Source organism: Mizuhopecten yessoensis, unplaced genomic scaffold, assembly GCF_002113885.1.
Source record: "Mizuhopecten yessoensis strain PY_sf001 unplaced genomic scaffold, ASM211388v2 scaffold11103, whole genome shotgun sequence".
Classification (NCBI taxonomy): Eukaryota; Metazoa; Mollusca; class Bivalvia; order Pectinida; family Pectinidae; genus Mizuhopecten; species Mizuhopecten yessoensis.
Genome location: NW_018408881.1, coordinates 1,234,288 through 1,254,112, shown reverse-complemented (window position 1 = coordinate 1,254,112; position 19,825 = coordinate 1,234,288). Strand labels below are relative to the sequence as shown.

At 35.1% G+C, this 19,825-nt stretch overlaps 1 protein-coding gene across 1 annotated transcript in view; it reads right to left on the bottom strand.

Annotated features, from left to right (window-relative positions):
* Positions 1 to 19,825, bottom strand: part of LOC110465882 (peripheral-type benzodiazepine receptor-associated protein 1-like) — a 212,055-nt gene that overhangs the window by 189,681 nt on the left and 2,549 nt on the right. Inside the window, exons 2-3 of the mRNA XM_021522010.1 lie at positions 11,292 to 12,372; positions 5,128 to 5,175 (exon numbers count right to left, since the gene is read on the bottom strand). Of these exons, the coding sequence (XP_021377685.1) occupies positions 5,128 to 5,175; positions 11,292 to 12,332 (1,089 nt within the window). The 5' untranslated portion in view covers positions 12,333 to 12,372. The remainder of the gene's footprint in view (positions 1 to 5,127; positions 5,176 to 11,291; positions 12,373 to 19,825) is intronic.

Below are 19,825 nucleotides of genomic sequence, written 5' to 3'. Positions count from 1 at the left end.
TTCAGTTTCACGCTTCAGGTAATAAAAAAGTTGTGTAGAATGAAACCAGATGTTTACAAAATATTTGTTCATTCGTGCACATTTACATTGCCAATAAAGATTTCTCAAATTATACTTATAATGTCCAAATCAGCCCTTATTTTTAATTCAGAACGCCAAGCTTTTAAGATTAAGCTAACATAATTAAAATACACTGCACTTTATATCATTAAATTTTATTGCCAGGCGAAAAACCGTTCGCCATGCACTTATAGGTTGACTTCATAGAAACTTTCTTTTGCTGTGACTGTTAGTTAAATTCAAATAGGAAAATCACTTCAAATGTTATTTTTCCGTGTAGATCTGTTTATGTTACACAATGGACTAGCAACAAGGCCAATTAAAATATACGGTACTATAGCAGTTATACAGTCACTGACCAAACAGCTGTCTGAAAGCTTAAGGTGTATAAGTTCAAGCACTCTATCTGATCATCTCAAATGAAGGAGAGTTCCAACATATTTCTAACAGTGGAGTTACTCCCCTTTTATTAGATATCCTTTTTCACACAACCATCTCTGCTACAGGGATTCGTTTGTTTGACCCCTTTGTTATGAAACTATCGCAAAGGTTATATCCAGGGCACTGTAACCAGTTATGATATTTATTAAATGCTTATGCTTTTTTGCAACATTATATTTTAAGATTTATTTCAAAAGGTTTTATATTTACTCCCTTAAAAGCTAAAAGCAAGCAACTTATTGACAAAATATATATATATATATTGTCTGCCTTAAGTCATTGATTCCGCATCCGATGGAAATGAAATCTTATCCTCTGTTGACATGTGAACATGCCATAGTTTATACATCGAAGATTCCTAACAATTAACAATACATAAGTGTTTATTTGATAGTCCAAACATTAATAAAATTTTATTCATAAATCTGATAGGGAGGGGTGGGGGAGGAATCTCTTACAAATATGACTAGGACAAGGATTAAAAAGTTGATGCAAATATATATATATACCACTTAAGGACGAGGTTTAAAATGTAGTAAAATTTAAAAGCTATATGTTGTGAGTTCATTACACATTTATAAGTATACAGTACTGTAGGTCGTAGTGACAAATCAATGTATTAGGTACTTAGCTTACAGATTAACTCATTAGCTATTTTAAATTAATTCCTGACTAGTGCAGGCGTAAGAGGATTTAATTTCTGTAGGAGTAAAATATACAGTTGTATGAGTCGAGAGTGTATAAGTTATACATGTAAAGATCTGGGTCATCACGTCAAACCATAACATAACATATATAAATGTATATAAAAAAATAAAATCACAAGAAGACTGATTTCCAAGGCCTTTCACTGCTATACATCTCTTCAGCTATACATGTAAACATGTATATATATTTCAAAACTATCAATGAAGTATGATAGTTAAAATGATTATAATTCATGTATATTATTTAGTCCTTATATCTTGTCATGAATTATAATAGTGATTCAAAAAATATACTTTCTCCCACAACCACTATAGGTTTCCTCACTCCTGATTCATTGGATAAACCTGCTAGGAGTAGGTAAACATTTTTGGTTACCCACTAGTGGATATCACTCTGGATGTATTTCATTGGTCAACCTTCTAATAATGACGTCATGTAACAACGCTTTGTGACGTCTTAGTTCATGGTAAATGTTTCCCCGATCAAAAACGGGAATAATGTATCCCAAGAGAAACATTAAAGGTTTTCTATAGATATAATATATGAACATTGTGGGACAAAAAATCCCCTAACTTGTGATGGTTGATTATCATGTTTATCTAACTCTCATAAGTTAACTTTCAAATTGTAAAAGACAATCGGTAAACCTTGTGTCTTTATACAATTTGAAAATCAACCCATTCAGACCTAAAATCTCATGTGAACCTTACCAAATCAAAGACTGGGCAAGTCCATTTTAAAAATGTAGGGGTGAACTCGAGTTAAACAAGAGGCCCAGGGGTCTGTATCACTCACCTGGATAGCTAAGCAATCATGGCAAAATATTCTCCAAATAAGATCCAAGGGAATGGGCCAGACACCAGACCCCTACGCCAATCCTTGTAGCATGTATCTGTATCAGAATTTTCATGCCCAGCAATTTTATGTATGGTTATGGGAATGTGATCTCAACTGTTTCCAAGCTGTGACTCAGAAACTAGGTCCCTACGGATTTGGCCAGACCCCAGGGTCTATTCTTATATCATGACTGCATTCATCTCTTTATGCCCAGCATTTGAATATGTAGTTTTGGGGTTGGGATCTCAACCGTTTCAAAGTTATGACCCAGGGGCTAAGTCTCCAAGGGTGGGGCGGACCCTGGAGCCATCCTGAAAGCATATGTGTATTCGTCTCTTTATACACAACAATTGCATATATGGTTTTAGGGTGGGGTTCTCACCTGTTTCCAAGCTGTGACTCAGAAACTAGGTCCCTAGGGATTTAGCCAGACTCCTGGGTCTATTCTAATATCATGACTGCATTCATCTCTTTATGCCCAACAATTGTATATACAGTTTTGGGGTGGGATCTCAACCGTTTCAAAGTTATGACCATTTAGGGACTAAGTCTCCAGGGTGGGGCCTGACCCCCAGGGCCATCCTGGAAGCATATGTGCATTCTTCTCTTTAAACTCAGCAATTGTATATATGGTTAAAGGGTGGGAATCACAACCATTTCCAAGTAATAAACTATTTTTGGCCCGAACCCTTAGCCCGGGGGGGTCAGCCCCACCATTTGTACAATTTTGAATCCTAGCCTCCTATGAATGCTTTCGACCAAATATGATTGATATCCAGTGCATAGTTCAACACAGAAAAGTCGTTTATAGCAATATAGCCAAATTACCCCCTTTTGGCCCCACCCCTCAGCCCCATCAGGGGTCAGCCCCACCATTTGTACAATTTTGAATCCCAACCACTTAGGGATACTTCCAGTGAAATTTAGTTAAATTCCAATCAGTGGTTAAGAAGAAGTCGTTTGAAGAAATTGTTGACGTACAGATGACGGAAGACGGATGGACGGACGACGGACAGACGGCGGACGCAATAGTATAGCATAAGTTCACCTTGGTCCGTCAGACCCGGTGAGCTAATAAATATTATACTTCCACTCTTTGGGAACCTCAATGTAACTACATTTCAGACAGGACTTCTCGCCGTTTAACCCATGTATAGGCAGTAGGTTTAAATACTTCAATATCTTGTGGCTGATAAACATTATTGCTACAAAGGGACCTGAGTATTAGTTTACAAAGCCTCAGTTGTTTACCAGACCGGCCCTGGGTTTTGTTTAATCTGTTGTTGTGTAGTGAGCTAGCTGTTTTGTAAATAATAGATACATAAATAGAATTTCATTTTGTGTGTCGAGTTGATTTAGTGTAGGCACTTTAGTGTTTTCAAATGTAATTCCATGACTTCTATAATAAGTACCTAGATGTTATTTGTTAAAAGATGAATCAATAATAAATGCTAATTGATTTGTGTTTCATATTTATTACACAACATTAGGAATATATGCTCTAAATAGCCTTAGCCTATTAAATAGCCTCAAAATAAATTATGGCTTCACTCGTTCGGAACAAAATATCTTCATATTATGATGATACAATTTTTTCAAATACTACAAATTAAACTTAACACAAATTTGAACTAGATGGCAATTCTTAAGTTCAATGTTATAAATACCTAATGTATATAAACTTCAATACCTGAAATTCTACACTGTACTCCAATAAATCGAAATGTAAAAAGCAGAAATGAAAATCTCTTGTGCAAATGTACATGCATGTATAGAAAACATAAAATACATTTTGTATCTTGTATTCAAATACACACTTGTGGTATTATAAAAAGCTGAAGGACTCGTTCACACAATCAGGACTGTATTCAGTACACCTATTGCAGCTTTGAGGCGGGGAAGTCACCCGAAAATATCACTTTCCTTTATCTAAAACCAAAGTACAGATTGATATTTGGAAATGATTAAATGTAAATAAAACTGTATAGGCAACAGATGTACATGTACAATTGTTTTGAAAAACTGACTATGCATGGGCACAACACTCAGGAAGATTGAGGGTATATAATAGAAACAGATCTGAAATTGATGTTTCAGAAGTTATAGATTTCGCATGGATAGGGCATCACAACATCACACACAGGGAACATGTATACATATAAACGCTAAATTTGCTTTCTATTTTACCAGACCCATGTCATGAAAGTATCAAGTTGAGTGACACAACGAACAACTGACACAACATAATATGACAAACTTCTGCCAAACTTAGATTGTAGGTGTTTATACTTATGGCGGCAGCATTTTGGAAAATTTCAATTTCCCTTCCTGAAAAATTTGCAACGAAACGTGCATTGCTGCCACAAAGTTGTAGAAACCATATTGCTTTGCTGTTTTTGATCTGAATTCAAAGAACTACAAGTTTTGCTGATCATGATCATGAACTTATTATATCAACAGGGTTAGTTTAAATTTCCTTCCATCCTTGAGGGAATTGCAACTGAACAATATCTATAAATGGACTCTTGCTCAAATTGAGGGAAGAATTTGAAGTATATTTGAAGTTAAATTACAACATCCCCATGATTCAGAAATTCTGCTTATATTTATACTAGAATACACCCCAGCCCTTTAATATTTTCAAACCAGACAAAAATGCAAAAATGCCAACTTTGCTTCTGAAAGTTAAAATCAAGGTGAGAAAACGTGTATTGTGAATTGATACACACCGGGTGACACACTGACAATGTTGACCGGCAGATTCAGATGCAATACACATTGTGCATAAAAAATGCCTGAATTCACTCAGAATCAATGTGTAAACAAAAAAATTGCATTTAAGCAAAGCGTACAACACTTGGAAGGGAAATTCACTGGGAAAGAAAAGCAAATTATAAAACTTTGACCAAGAAAAGGAAAGATAAATTCAAAATGGCATGAATATCTTACAAACCATTTAGGAAAGGTTTGGAAAGTGAAAATAGGGAAAAAGTACACACCAAATACAAGGGGAGATTGATTCGCCAAATATGAATCATAATATACAACAACACCAATACATATACATAGAAACCACATTACCTTTTTAATATTACTGGGTTTCGTCTTTAATTGAACTCGCTTGGTTACCTGCCAAAAAGTCATTCAAATGTGAATTTACAAAGTAAACAAACACAGGAATAGTTATCTTGCTGTAACCTCTATCAATGCAAACACTTCCACAACATTGATTAATGTTTTCAAATTGATCCGAGTCAACACAATGTTTGTGTGTGTGTATCTGAAACTTGGAATGAGCTTCGATAGAGGTCTTCACATTTTATCTATCAATACTACGGGCTGCACTCTGTTTGAAACATTAAAAATGTCTTGCCGTATTAGAAAATAAAATATAGCGATAAAACCTGTCAATTAATTGAATTTCATTATTTTTGGTCATTTGTAAAATTGTAAACATGAGAACATATATGGTACATAGACAAGTATATCAGTTTAAGAAAATAAACATCCTACAGATCTCTTCACAGCCAGTGTAACTTAAACACGATGCTTCTGTAAGATTGCTAAGAATAGCAGATACTTAAATAGCACGGGAGTTATATGCTCCGCATGAAAATTGATATTAAAAAATGAAGGGCAATATTTTTTGGGGGTACAAGACCAATTTTAAGTATGCAACACTTGTCTACACAAGATACATCAGTATAACAAGTTTGGTAAACAAATGTGAAATATAACATGGAAATTATGCTCCGGACAAACTTTGGTATGAAATAAAGAAATTATGCAATACCTCTGCATATGTCTGTTGTAAATATATATAAGTATATAAACTTTATTACCTTCATTTAGTTACAATATATATATTTTAAATGTATACAGTGGGGTATGACACCGGCCATTTACAGTATCTGATATCCCGCAAACTTAAGAGGAACTAATATTCAATATTTGACTGTTGATTAAAGAGTATACACAGGAAAGTGACGCACAGACGGACTGAACGACTGACGAATGGAGTTAAAATCTCTCAACGTCCCCTTCGGTAGTATTAGTAACAGACTAATTAATACTTATACCATATTTATATAAATATATACTTAATACAAATACTTTTGTAACACTTAAAGGCTCGTTATTCAGACCTGTTTAAAGTACTTGCTTTGATACAAAATCAGTGACAATCCCATATTGACCAATGGTCAACTTATTCAATATCAATATTGACCTCGTGTGACGTTAATGTTGTTCCGGTTAATTGTATATTTACCTATAAAACTTGGTATACAAACTTTACCAATACAGCACAATGGCCCTCGATATTGAGTTAGTTTGATTTTGAAATGTTTAGATTGTAAATTTTCGTTGTTGAGGTGATCATGACCTTACATGAACTTTATTTTTAACGGCGCCTTAGAAAAGCTGTGGACTTGGAAGGTGACATTATACTCCATACAAATTGTACATTTCATACTAATTTATCGAGAAATATCCCAGATCAAAAGATGTAATTTGCAAAGTCATACAATCAAATTGTTTTCATGACCCGTCAAATACCTTTAATCTTTTCACTTCAGCATTAGAAACTCCTCCAATAATGGTACATCCGTGGAAAAATTCGTAAAAATACAGAAATCTCAAAACTTAATCAAATTATTAAAACACTAACTGTTCCGGAATATAAATCAATTACATCTTTCACAGCATCACAAAAGACATTTTTAAACTTCAAACCACAGACTGCCAGTTTTCAATATCGTAATTAATTATGACAGACTCGTCCATTTCAAAACACACATCTATCAACACTTCGTCACAGAATACTCAATTTCATGTCTGTGTATATACATTCCTTCCATTGATCTCTGTTCTAAACTAGTGAGTATTCATCTAGTCAATAGGAGGATATGTTTGGGTTTTCATCCGATTTATATTTGATGTCAATATTTTGTAATGCTATTTGTAGGAGTCGGAGGACAATTAAGCTACGTACTTTCAAATCGGATGAAATATATTAAAGAAATCAATAAATTGAGACCAGATTCAATATCTTCATAAAAATCTCATTAAAAAAATACCCTGGGACTTTTCTGTCTGATATACAGGGGAAAAATATTTGTTTTGTTTTCAAATGTAATAAAATGTATTTTTCCCTTAAAGGGCCCCACAGGTAAGTTGCATACAACAGATGTTGCTGAGGTAGACTGAAACAGCATGCCACTTAATCATCAACTATACAGCACATACATGTATAATATTGTGTATGTAAGTATCATTTGTCAAAGCAGAAGGTTAAAAACAATGTATGAGTCATAATTATGATATATACTTTTATGCCAGGACATATTGGTGCAAAATACTGAAATACATATGTTCAAAATATTTGTACCATAATTGACCTTACAAAAATACACCAATAAGCTAAACACGTATCTGTGAACTTATCTTAAGGAAGAGTGAACCATAGCATGGACTTGAATCTCAAAACACTAAAGAATTCCTAATATTGTTTATGTAACTTACAGGAGTGATGTCATAATGCATGTCTTAAAATTGACCTATTCAACTTTTTCATTTAATTTGTGATTGTTTAGAAATTACCTCACCAATGTTCTCCTAAATATGTGTTTGCAGAACAGTGAAGCTTAAGTATTCAAGCTCCCAAAAATATGACATGCCAGCCGATCCTTATTAAACAGTGTCTTAAGGTCCTTACTACATACAAATGTATCTCCAATGAAGAAGAGCTCAAATTTGTTCAGTATCTTAGTTTCTGAACTTGGGAGTATTTAAAGTGCTTGCCAATCAACATAATTAAGCAATAAGAATTGATTAAGAAGTATTAATATAATTTCCCTTTTCACAAAAACATTCTCTGCCACCAGAATTTGATCCCAATCATCCTCGATATCCAGGGGTGTAACGCTCACTTTCGCTCTCTGCACCCCTGGAATATGTCATAGCAAAATTGAATGCTCAGTGTGCGCCACCTTGTGGATGAGACGAGAACACTAGTTTGATCCTTTGACGTACATTCAAAAGAATCTCGTGGTCAGGCAACCTAAAAGTTGACAGGCTTTGAAGTCCTGCATCTCTCCTTTGTAATCTTCAAAGGACAGGTATCAGCCTAGCGATTGGTCAGTTTTTGTTTTACCTCAGACCAATCAAACAGCTATCTAGCTTTGTGCCTTCAATTTTGCTATGACATATTCCAGGGGTGTAGAGAGTGAAAGTTAGCGTAACCCCTGGATATCGAGGATGAATCCCAATGGACCCCTTGATTATAAAGCAGGGATCGAGCATATATATGCACATTGCTAAATAGGTCACAATATTTATTATGGTAGCACCGTTCTGCAACACAGAGCTGGAAATAATTTCTAAATGTTCTAGATAACTCCCTAGAGAGACCTGCAGCTTTAATAGTTTTCCCTGCTCCAATATAGAGGAAATGATATAAACTTGAAAGGAAAATAATTTGTCAAAGCCCGTGTCTACAGTCAGTGGAACACAACATCATTCCAAAAATTCAGATACGTTTATACATATCCCTATAACGTTTTTATCAAAATACATAAACATGTATCATAAAACATACAATATGTCAACATTTGATGAAATCTAATTCATAAATATAACATGATGGCCTCTGGAAGCTGAACAAACAGATAGAAGGATGGAAAGACAAACAGATAGAAAGAAGAAAGGATGGATGGTGATCAGTCATGCATAACCCTCTCCGGTAAGTACCGATGGGGGACTCATAATGTATATTTATGTACTGTCCATTGATCCCAGAGCCTTGAACATCATAGCAAGTTACATTGTCAACAAAATAAATCAATTTTCCAGTTTTATGTCAGCTGTCATTTCATTACCAGGCGCCAGGTCAATATTGATAAATACCCAGCCAATGTGTTTAGACAATATATAAGGAGTCTGTATTATTGGAATGCCAAAGTTAAACTGATAAAATGTATCAATTATCTGCAACAGACCAGGTCAAGTTCATACCTGGCTGAACATATTGACACCTGATTAGACTTAAAAACCAATTAGAAACAGATGAAAGGTAAAGATGGCAAAGTAGTTGCGCACATATTTTTGAGAGTTGGGGGGGGGGGCATGATGGGGTTGGGGGTTGCGAAAAAAATATTAGGTCAGCTCAATTTGATAAATTTAAAAAAAAAAAAAAAAAATATCATTCTGCTTTTAGTTATAGGAGGCAAATTTCATTGACAGCTGAACACCTAAAAAGTTATAACAAGTCATATATTCCTTGTCTTGCAAATCTGTTGATTTCAAATAATACTCCGACGCAGAACACATACTCTACAATTTTCACCCTGAAGCTTGTACGCTAATCTACACCATAACAATATGGCATAGTATAACTGAAAATCAAATAATAACAAAACAAAATATTGAATTTCGAGCTTGCTGCACAGCATTCACCGAGCAGACAATTAAAGTGTAAAGTGTTGTCAATATTGTGTGCATCCATGCGTGATAACAATTAATGAATCGTACCCACAACAAGCAAGTACATGTGCATTATACGGCTCAAATTAGATGTTTACTAACATTGCACGTGTCTATAATAATGTCTTGGAATTTGGTTCCAGGTAGTTGACTATTATATAGTTCCGATCTTACGATAATTTATTCAGTCTCATCAATAATCTAAATACTTTGTGCAAATATTTCTCAACATGAAACCACATGTTAATGACGTGTTCGGCTCAATCAATTGAATGAAGGTATCAGTAGAAACGTTAGGGCCCATACTGTGAACATTGAAATCGTGTTGACCTATAAGTTTCCCCGAACATCTTAAGACACAACGTAAAAAATCTTTATGGAAAACAAAAATAATGTCCTCCTACATGCTACAAAACATTATAGGAAACAAATGAAAATAGAAATGATGAGCAACAACACCACTGAATCTGGTATAAAATGTCATGTTTGATTTACATCCTACATGCTGACATCCTTGCAGGGACGTTGGGTCTCCATCCCCTTGTCGTATTATAGGAAACAGTATAATTTGTTTGGCCTGACATATTTCAAAAATATGGGCAGTATTTATGACAGTATAAATGCCAGTTCTTTTGTTTTGCTTTGCCCTATTTACACGAGTAGATAATAGGTGTGAACTCTAGATAAATCTTGTCGCCCTCTTACGAGGCTTTAAGTAAATATCTGACCTCGTTTTAATCTAACCAAATACATATACATACCCCTATACGTTCACCCAGTAACCTTATCAGTCTGTCAAACACACTAGTGAAACAAACGGCAAAGATATATACCATGTAAGTATATAGCTATATATATTGTATATTGGCCAGGTTCTACAGCCCTAATATACAGAAATACATTACTCAAGTTGGTATCTGTGGTTGTGTTTGGAATAAAAATATATTCATAATACATATCTTATAAATTTTCCAAAATACATTGTGAAGTTTTCTATCTTACAACAATAAATCTTGTACAGAATCTATATGATACACAAAACAGATGCAAAAAGGCACATGATTCAAACACGTCAGGATTGCAGGATACACCAAATCATAAACACCTAAAACATTTGATACAGAAATCAACATGTTAGCATGGTGCACAAAACACTAACTCTGAACACGATATCAACACTAATTCAGATGTCTTATACAGAAATCAACTCGTAACATGCACAATACATAAACATCTAATGGGCATGAACAGTCACCCTGAATGGGGTATAAAAATAACAACTCGGATGAAATAAACACACGATATAAACATGTAACACTCATAATACATGTAGACATCAGGACCTCAGTTGCAAATTGCATGATGTATCATATCAAAATGTTAAATGAATGTCATGCATTCATGATTTACTATTCAAACATGATTCAGCATCTGGTCTTGTGACAACGGCATGATATGTATACATGGTTTGCACAATAAGTATACATAGAGTATATGTTTTTATATATATATACATACACAAATAAAGCACACGTACAGCACGTTTAAGTATACAATGCATATGCAGTACACATGTATGCAAAATCAGTTTACTGTAGTGGTTTAGGCCTTGTCTGGTAGCTGGATATTGTGAGGGTTTTGAAAAGACAACTTCCCTATGTATATCTTGGGAAAAACATTTTGAAAAAAAAAAAAAAAAAAATTCTCTAAAAATAAACAAATCAATTATTTAACTTTTAGATCAAAAATAAAAGTTGGCATACCTCAAGTGTGCTGTCCAGGTCTCCTGTGTCGCTGGCAACACTGAACGGACGGGGGCTGACTAGGTTTGGCGACTTAGACGGAAGACTGACGGGGGTTTGTCGTCGCACCTTGGTGAAGGCAGAAGGGGCAGATTGTGCCGAAGCTAACAAACTTTCAATATCCTCTTCCTCAATTCGAAGATCATCTAACTTTAAATCCTCAAGACGAAATCCGAGACTTGTACTCGGTGCGCGACTGGAATAATCCGAAAATGGTGTCATGCGATCCAGAAGTGAAATATCATCATCCTCGTTTAAGGCACTTCCATCATTCACTAAGGCCTTCTCAGCCTTTTTCAGCTTTTGTAAATTTCCCATAGCAAGCTTTTTTGATTCACCTATAATTTTCCGTAACTCAGAATCATATCCTTCTTTGATTTCCGAGAATTCTTTATCCTTCTTGTTTTCATCATCACACTTTTTCTTATATTCTTTTTCAATTTTATCTTTTTCTTCTTTCATTTTTTGTAATTCTTCTTGCATCTTTTTTAACCCTTCCTTGTACTCACGTTTCTTGTCCTCTGTGATGCTCTTGGTTTCTTTTTCCTTCCGGAGTTTTTCTGTCAGATTTCTCATCTCATCCTCTTTATACCTAAAAACCTGCTGTAACTCTTCATCCTTGCGTTTGATTATGTTTTCTTGTAAGATTTCCACCTCTTTTTGTTTTTCTAGACTGAGTTTCTTCTCCAGTTCGCGATATTCACGACTGCGGTCCTGAGCATACGACTCTCGTATTAACTTTATTTCCACAGACTTGTCACGATATACCTGTTTATTTCTTGCTTTTTCCATCTCAAGTTCACTTTTCAGTCGAGCGATTTTCCTTTTGTAGTCCTCCGGGGTATGATGGTGTGACGAGCGCTCTCGTCGACGACCCTCCGACTTGGAGCTCAGTATGCTCATCGGAGTTGAGGCACGGCTTGCATCATTGAAATCTATGTCAAAATCATCCTTAAGACTCAGACGACCTCCGGAGAATCGCCTTGGCAACTCCATGTCCATTCGTTACCTTTGACCTCTTGTGACCTCTCTAGCCATCTATCTAAAATATTCAATAATATTTCTCATGAATGACAAATAAAAGTCATAAAATTTAAAATGAAATATTTTTTCTGCATAAAATTTATTTTACAATCTTTCACTGCAAGTTTTAAAATTTAAATTTTGCCCCATAAACAAGATAAATGGTTGTAAAATGAAAGTCAATAGGCCCCTAGGGCCCATTTACCCATGCAAGTATTGTGGGATGTGTAAACAAGCATAGCATTTCCTTTCGTATTGCACACACAGCTAGCTGGTAAGTATGTATATTATTACATGTTATTCAATAAAGAAAAGCTGTACTGGGTTTTATTCGTGTCCATCACCATGAAATCTTTTATATTCTGTCGGGGACAAGTAATATATTTTACAATTCTAAACAATTTCTTACCCTAACTTGTTTACAACATCGATCATCTGTTCATTTGGGCCGTAAATTGCTAAAGCCTTGTTTGATTAAAAAGAACATTTTCAAGCATTTTGTTTTTCTAATTTATCAGAAAATTGACATTTTTGTGACGACTTCTAATAGAACTTACATTGTTTTTTAAAAACAACAAAATTAAATATTAATATGAATTTGAATTATTGTTAAAAATGGTATAGATGAAAACATTTCAGGATATGTTTTTATAACAGTAAACTAACCAGGCTTTCAAATTTTTTCATTGACAACTTTATACAAAGAGGTCTAACTTGCATGAAGTGAAATGCTGCATCACGTTAAAAAAAATCAATTTTAAAAACAATCTACAAAAATAAATGTTATCATTGACAGTCCCAGGTCATTTTTAATCTAAAAAAAACATAAATTCTTTTTCCAGGATTAAAAAACAAGAAAATATAGACCTATAGATAAGTAATATTTTATGAATATAAAACAAAGATATGAAGATGGTGGATTTCTTATTCCACACATTAAACATCAAAAATTTGGGTGCAAGAATTACGCAGCAAATCAGTCTGTGCAATATGATAAAAGATACAAGAAAAATTACCGTTATTACAAATTATATTTTCCCTTTGAGACTTTGAGAGAGGCTCATGTAGATCTAACTAAAGCATTTATGTTTATGCCCGCCCCCACCCTAACCTTAAAAAAGTTAGGGGGGGGGGCATATAGTGTTACCCATGTACGTCCTGTCCTAACGAAATTCATTGTCATGACCCTACCGACTTCCTTCCTTAATAAATTTTCAACAAAGTTTATACAAAAGGTCAACCTTACCAAAATCTAATGAGGTGTGAAAATTTGATCTTGACCATACAGAGTGAATGGAATTGTTGACTTGTGTGGTTTAATTTGTGAGATATCTTTTACACAAGATTTTTACTTCAAAAGTAGTCAAGCATGACCTTTGACCGTTTACCTTGACCAATAAACACCAAAATCTAAACCAGAGTGAAATTTGATATTACCATACTATGGGTTATATATATATATATGAACTAAATCTGTTCAAAGCAATTCCTATCTATACCCACTCCACAAAATAAGTTTGGCAATTATCATGATGTTTACATTGTTAACATAAAAATATATTGTCTTTCTTACTTTTAACAAAATGGCACAAAAGATGATAAAATATTGTAAACAAGATAAACTGCTCCAATAAAACCCAACCACACATACCTGACTAAGCCATAAATTTAGTATGATACCTTGAAAAACTGTGTAATGATGATATATGTTCATTCAGCTATGAAATGTCTATTCACTGTCAACAGTCGCAATTGACACCAAAATGTTAGAATACTATAACGGTCTATTTCTGAACTACAAAGGTTCTTAAAACCTCATCAATCCCATGAATATTTAAAACCTTAAAGCTTCAAAGAAATTTGCCTACTTTTAATCTTTAACATAATAGATATAATTTAGATTTAAAGGAGAACATAAAAAGACAGTTTTTCAGGATTTGGTGGTGAGTGGTTGGGGGTGGGGCGGGTAAAGAAATTGAAATGTTTTAAAGAAAATAATTGTGTTATCAACAAGAAGTATCAGTTTCTTGGGGAAAAGTGGCAAATAGCTTTTAACTTTTTATGAAAAATGCTGTAAAAAAGACTTTAGATAAAATGTGTTTGATGACAAGTGTGATAATTTTAAACTAAGGTCATTCAGTCTGTAAGATAATTGTTCTGTTTTCCCAATGTATTTTCCTGACCCTGACTATACCCATTAACTGGAAATGTGAAAACCTTCTAATTTAGATAAAAATACCTATATATATGGAGTAACATTTAATAGTAAGGTCTATATATGCTATCACAATTGTTTTTTTCTCTTTCTTAAGAAATAAAGTACATTTGCTGATTGAAGCAATGGAGCAACATGTCATAATTTTCTATTTTGTGTAGTCTGGCCCCCAGACAGTTTCATGGACTAAAAACATCTCTTTATAACTTCAGAATTTTTCAAAGGTTTGGTTTTCGTTTTATTTTATAGGTTTAGCATCCTTCAGTTAAAGCCATTTAAGGACATGCCTCAAAGTGTGTAATGTATGTGTGTATACTAGAGGCGGTATGTTGGTGTACTTGCCTCCTTGCGATAGCACAAATCTGACGCCAACATTAGACTGCTACTTCACTGAAATACCATACCTATTGCACCCAGCACAGTAGCCCACACCAGACATCTACATGTATCTGTCAAAATGTCAAAATCTGGTGTCAGGGCCGGAGGAAACTCGGGCTACCAGGTCAGTATTTCAACCTGTCACATCAAACTGAAATCTTAAGATTTTTTCAAATGAAAGCATTGGTGAAGTTGAAAAGTGTCTCTTTCCAATTAATTTTATTATTTGTGAAACTTTTCTTCTAGATATCCTGTGAGACACAACAAACTGGTCAGATTTCACAGGTTGTCTAAATACACAGGTCTTGTGTTTGGTAGTTTTAGTTGTTATGTTATTACTCCAGTACATCGAATTAGATAGCTTAATAGCTAGTATGTTTATGTACACAGTGGTCCAATTAGACATTATGTCGATGTACCCAATGGTCAGATTAGACAGTATGTCTATGTACACAGTAGTCATATTAGACATATCAGATGTCAGTGTACATGATGGTCATATTAGACAGTATGTCTGTACACAGTGGTCTGATTAGACAGTATGTCTATGTACACAGTGGTCAGATTAGACAGTATGTTTATGTACACAGTAGTCATATTAGACATATCAGATGTCAGTGTACATGATGGTCATATTAGACAGTATGTCTGTACACAGTGGTCTGATTAGACAGTATGTCTATGTACACAGTGGTCAGATTAGACAGTATGTTGATGTACAATTGTCATATTAGACAGTGTTTTATGTAGTTGTCGGATTGTCAGTTGTCATGACAATGTATACAATGGTCAGCTCAGACAGTATGCTGATGTAGTGGTCAGATTAGACAGTATGCTGATGTATACAGTTGTCAGATCATACAGTATGTTAATGTATATATACTTTTACGAGATTATACAGCATGGCAATGTATATTGGTCAGCTTAGACAGTATGCTGATGTACACAGTTGTCAAATAAGACAGTATGCTGATGTACAGACTGGTCAGATTAGACAGTATGCTTATGTACACAGTTGTCAGATAAAACAGTATGCTGATGTACACAGTTGTCAGATTAGACAGTATGCTTATGTACATAATTGTCAGATTAGACAGTATGCTGATGTACACAGTTGTCAGATAAGACAGTATACTGATGTATACACTGGTCAGATTAGGCAGTATGCTGATGTACACACTGGTCAGATTAGACAGTATGCTGATGTACACAGTTGTCAGATAAGACAGTATGCTCACATACACACTGGTCAGATTAGACAGTATGATGATGTACACATTTGTCAGATAAGACAGTATGCTGATGTACACAGTTGTCAGATAAAACAGTATGCTGATGTACACAGTTGTCAGATTAGACAGTATGCTTATGTACATAGTTGTCAGATTAGACAGTATGCTTATGTACACAGTTGTCAGATAAGACAGTATGCTGATGTACACAGTTGTCAGATAAGACAGTATGCTGATGTACACACTGGTCAGATTAGACAGTATGATTATGTACATAGTTGTCAGATTAGACAGTATGCTGATGTACACAGTTGTCAGATAAGACAGTATGCTGATGTACACAGTTTTCAGATAAGACAGTATGCTGATGTACACACTGGTCAGATTAGACAGTATGCTGATGTACAAACTGGTCAGATTAGACAGTATGCTGATGTACACACTGGTCAGATAAGACAGTATGCTGACATACACACTGGTCAGATTAGACAATATGCTGATGTACATACTGGTCAGATTAGACAGTATGCTGATGTACACAGTTGTCAGATAAGACAGTATGCTGATGTACACAGTTTTCAGATAAGACAGTATGCTGATGTACACACTGGTCAGATTAGACAGTATGCTGATGTACAAACTGGTCAGATTAGACAGTATGCTGATGTACACACTGGTCAGATAAGACAGTATGCTGACATACACACTGGTCAGATTAGACAATATGCTGATGTACATACTGGTCAGATTAGACAGTATGCTGATGTACACAGTTGTCAGATAAGACAGTATGCTGACGTACACACTGGTCAGATTAGACAGATTTCACTGTATCTGAAACAGATAAAATCCTGCTCATCCCTAATTACAATACTTCTATTATGAACCAGCAGCAGACAGATAATTTGTTCCCATTCCGAAAAAAACAAAGAACGCCTCCACTGCAGAATGAATAATAGTGCACTGTGAATTCTGGAGTGAACAGTACCCTGTGACCCGTCGTAATGGCTACCCTGGAGAAAGGTAACGGAGCTAAATAGTATCACAACATGCCTCAACAATACAGTTCTGTTTTCTGATCATGGCAAAAGTACATAAATTCTAAGCCCGTCCACTGACAGATCAACGCCATCAAATATTCAGGACGTTGTTTAGGCGGCACAATGGTACGTTGCATGCAACAGGTGTATTAAGATTCTCTATATAAGATAGGTGGTGGGGTTCTTTTTCTAATTTACACCAGCTGTGAGTAAATGTATCTGAATCGATGACAAAATTTAGCGTGGTGACAAAATTGGCGGATCGCTAATAACTTAAGTCAAACCCAGCCGTTTCTCTTCCCATTTGTTTACCATTTTGTTCTGTTATCAATGTATATTTGTTGTGTTTGTCTTAGCATAATTTAACAAAGAACAAAAATCAAATTTATCTACCTGCATTTTAATTAAAGTTAACTCACCAGCATTTTAAAAATGACTGTTTTAATTACAGTGTAGCTTAATTAGGCCAAATAAAATATGTGGTTTGCTTCCGGTTACCCTACCTACCCAAATTTTTTGTGCTTACACTAAACTTTTTGTAGCAGTTTTGAAGGAAGCACTGTTACAGTAAAGATCGCTCTCCAATATAAACGAAAATTAAACTTTAATACCTACATATCATAATTTGTTCACACATAAAAAAGGAAACAAACTTTTTTATTTGGCCTTGTTAACAACTTGGATGCTTTGGTGGGTGTTTTTGTGTTTTACGTCCTATTAACAGCTATGGTCATTTAAAGACGTGCCAGGTTTTATTGGTGGAGGGAAGCCAGATTTTCTTGGAGAAAAACCACCGACCTACGGCCAGTACCTGGCGACTGCCTCACGTAGGCCTCGAACCTGCGACCCAGTGGTGGTAGCAGATTGTCAGACGCCTTAACAACTTGGCCACCGCGGCCCCCCACAACTTGAATGCATCACCCAGAGTTCATAACTTTAGTTCATAATGTCAAGAACGTAAGGATCCATTTACCACTTCCCAAAATCTGTAACTAAGTATAAGAAACTGTTTTCTATGGTATTACTATAGCTGTGGTATATCATTTCTGAAAAGAACACCATACTTTGCGGGACGTTTATTAGAAATAACAAAGATGAAATAAACAAAAATATAACCGACAACAGTGTTCTGAGCGAGTCTGGACCGGGATTCGAACCTTGGACCTCAGATTGTTAGACTGTTACTCTAACCGACTGCGGTACCTAGTCAACGGAAGTATCCTGTCACAACTGTGCTACGGTTATATCAAAATGGAAGTTAAGGAGAAGTTAAGGGGAGTTAAGGGGAAGTTAAGGAGAAGTTAAGGGGAAGTTAAGGGGAAGTTAAGGGAGGGGAAGTTAAGGGGAAGTTACTGTACATAAGAAAAAACAGTGCAGTGAGACAGGGATCTTTAAGATGGGGAGGGATAATTAACCCAATGTCACTATGTATAATATGCATAGAGGTTGACCAATGGATTGCAGTATATTTATAAATTGGTTTTATTGTTTTGTATCTAAAAACATCACTGATGCGTTGTATTTACCTGCTGTAGGTATGTTCAGACTTGACCCAGGTATCCATGGGACCAAACGCTGGCCATTTGGAATTTCTATAATATAACTGGTCGTGTGTCATCCTGTGGTTTTACAGAACTTGTATAGGACCTGTGCTGACTTACAGATGTCAGAGGTTTTTTAAAGAGGGTCCTACATAGATTTTATACATTGTACCATAATAATTTCATGCAAGTTTTTAGGTCACAGAGACACCGATGTAGGAAAATAATTCTACGATTTTGATAAATGACCTGATGCTGACTTAGATCAAGCAAAAAGTATTTGGTGTTTCCAGTTACCCTACCTACCCTAATTTGTTGTGCCTTCCCTAAAAAAAATAAGGCAATTTTTAAAAGAAGCACTGTTAAAGTCAAGATCACTCTCCTATATAAACCATATAATATTATTTGTTAAAATCAAATTTGTTACCTACCCTACCTAAATCTTTTCAGCGTGTTGCAGGAAACACATATTGTTTTGGTCTGGCCTGATGTACACAGGGGTCAACTTACTGTAAATGATAAAATGGCCTTCAGGGCCAGTTGAATTTTATGGCAACTGGCCCAACTAGCCCCTAAACATATCATTTTTCAAACATTAACACATGTTGACTTGTTTTCTTAAAGGACTTATAAATATTAAGGATGTTGCGTTTTATCACGATTTGAATTAATGTTCATGTAAGATGACCATTCACTGGCCCAGAAGGCTTGATGTTCCTTGCAAACTGAACAAGGCATATATATGCATATTTGGGTAAAAAAGAAATATTACAGATCTTTTCCAAATTTTCTACATAATGCATATATTGTGCACTTTGTTTCATGCAAGCCTGAAAGAATGTATAATGGTTGTACAAAAAGAAAAGACACAGGCAGGGATGGGGCAGTTTATAGGCGAGAAATGGTGTATTATGTGTTTGAGAAAAACTAGAAAACCAGAAAAATATTATCTATTCTGATCTGGAGGGTGTATATTCCAGTTTAAATCAAGGGGTCCATGAGTACCATTTGTACATCTATAACTGGTTAGACTAGGTACATGGTGGTGGGGGTGGGGTTGGGGGTG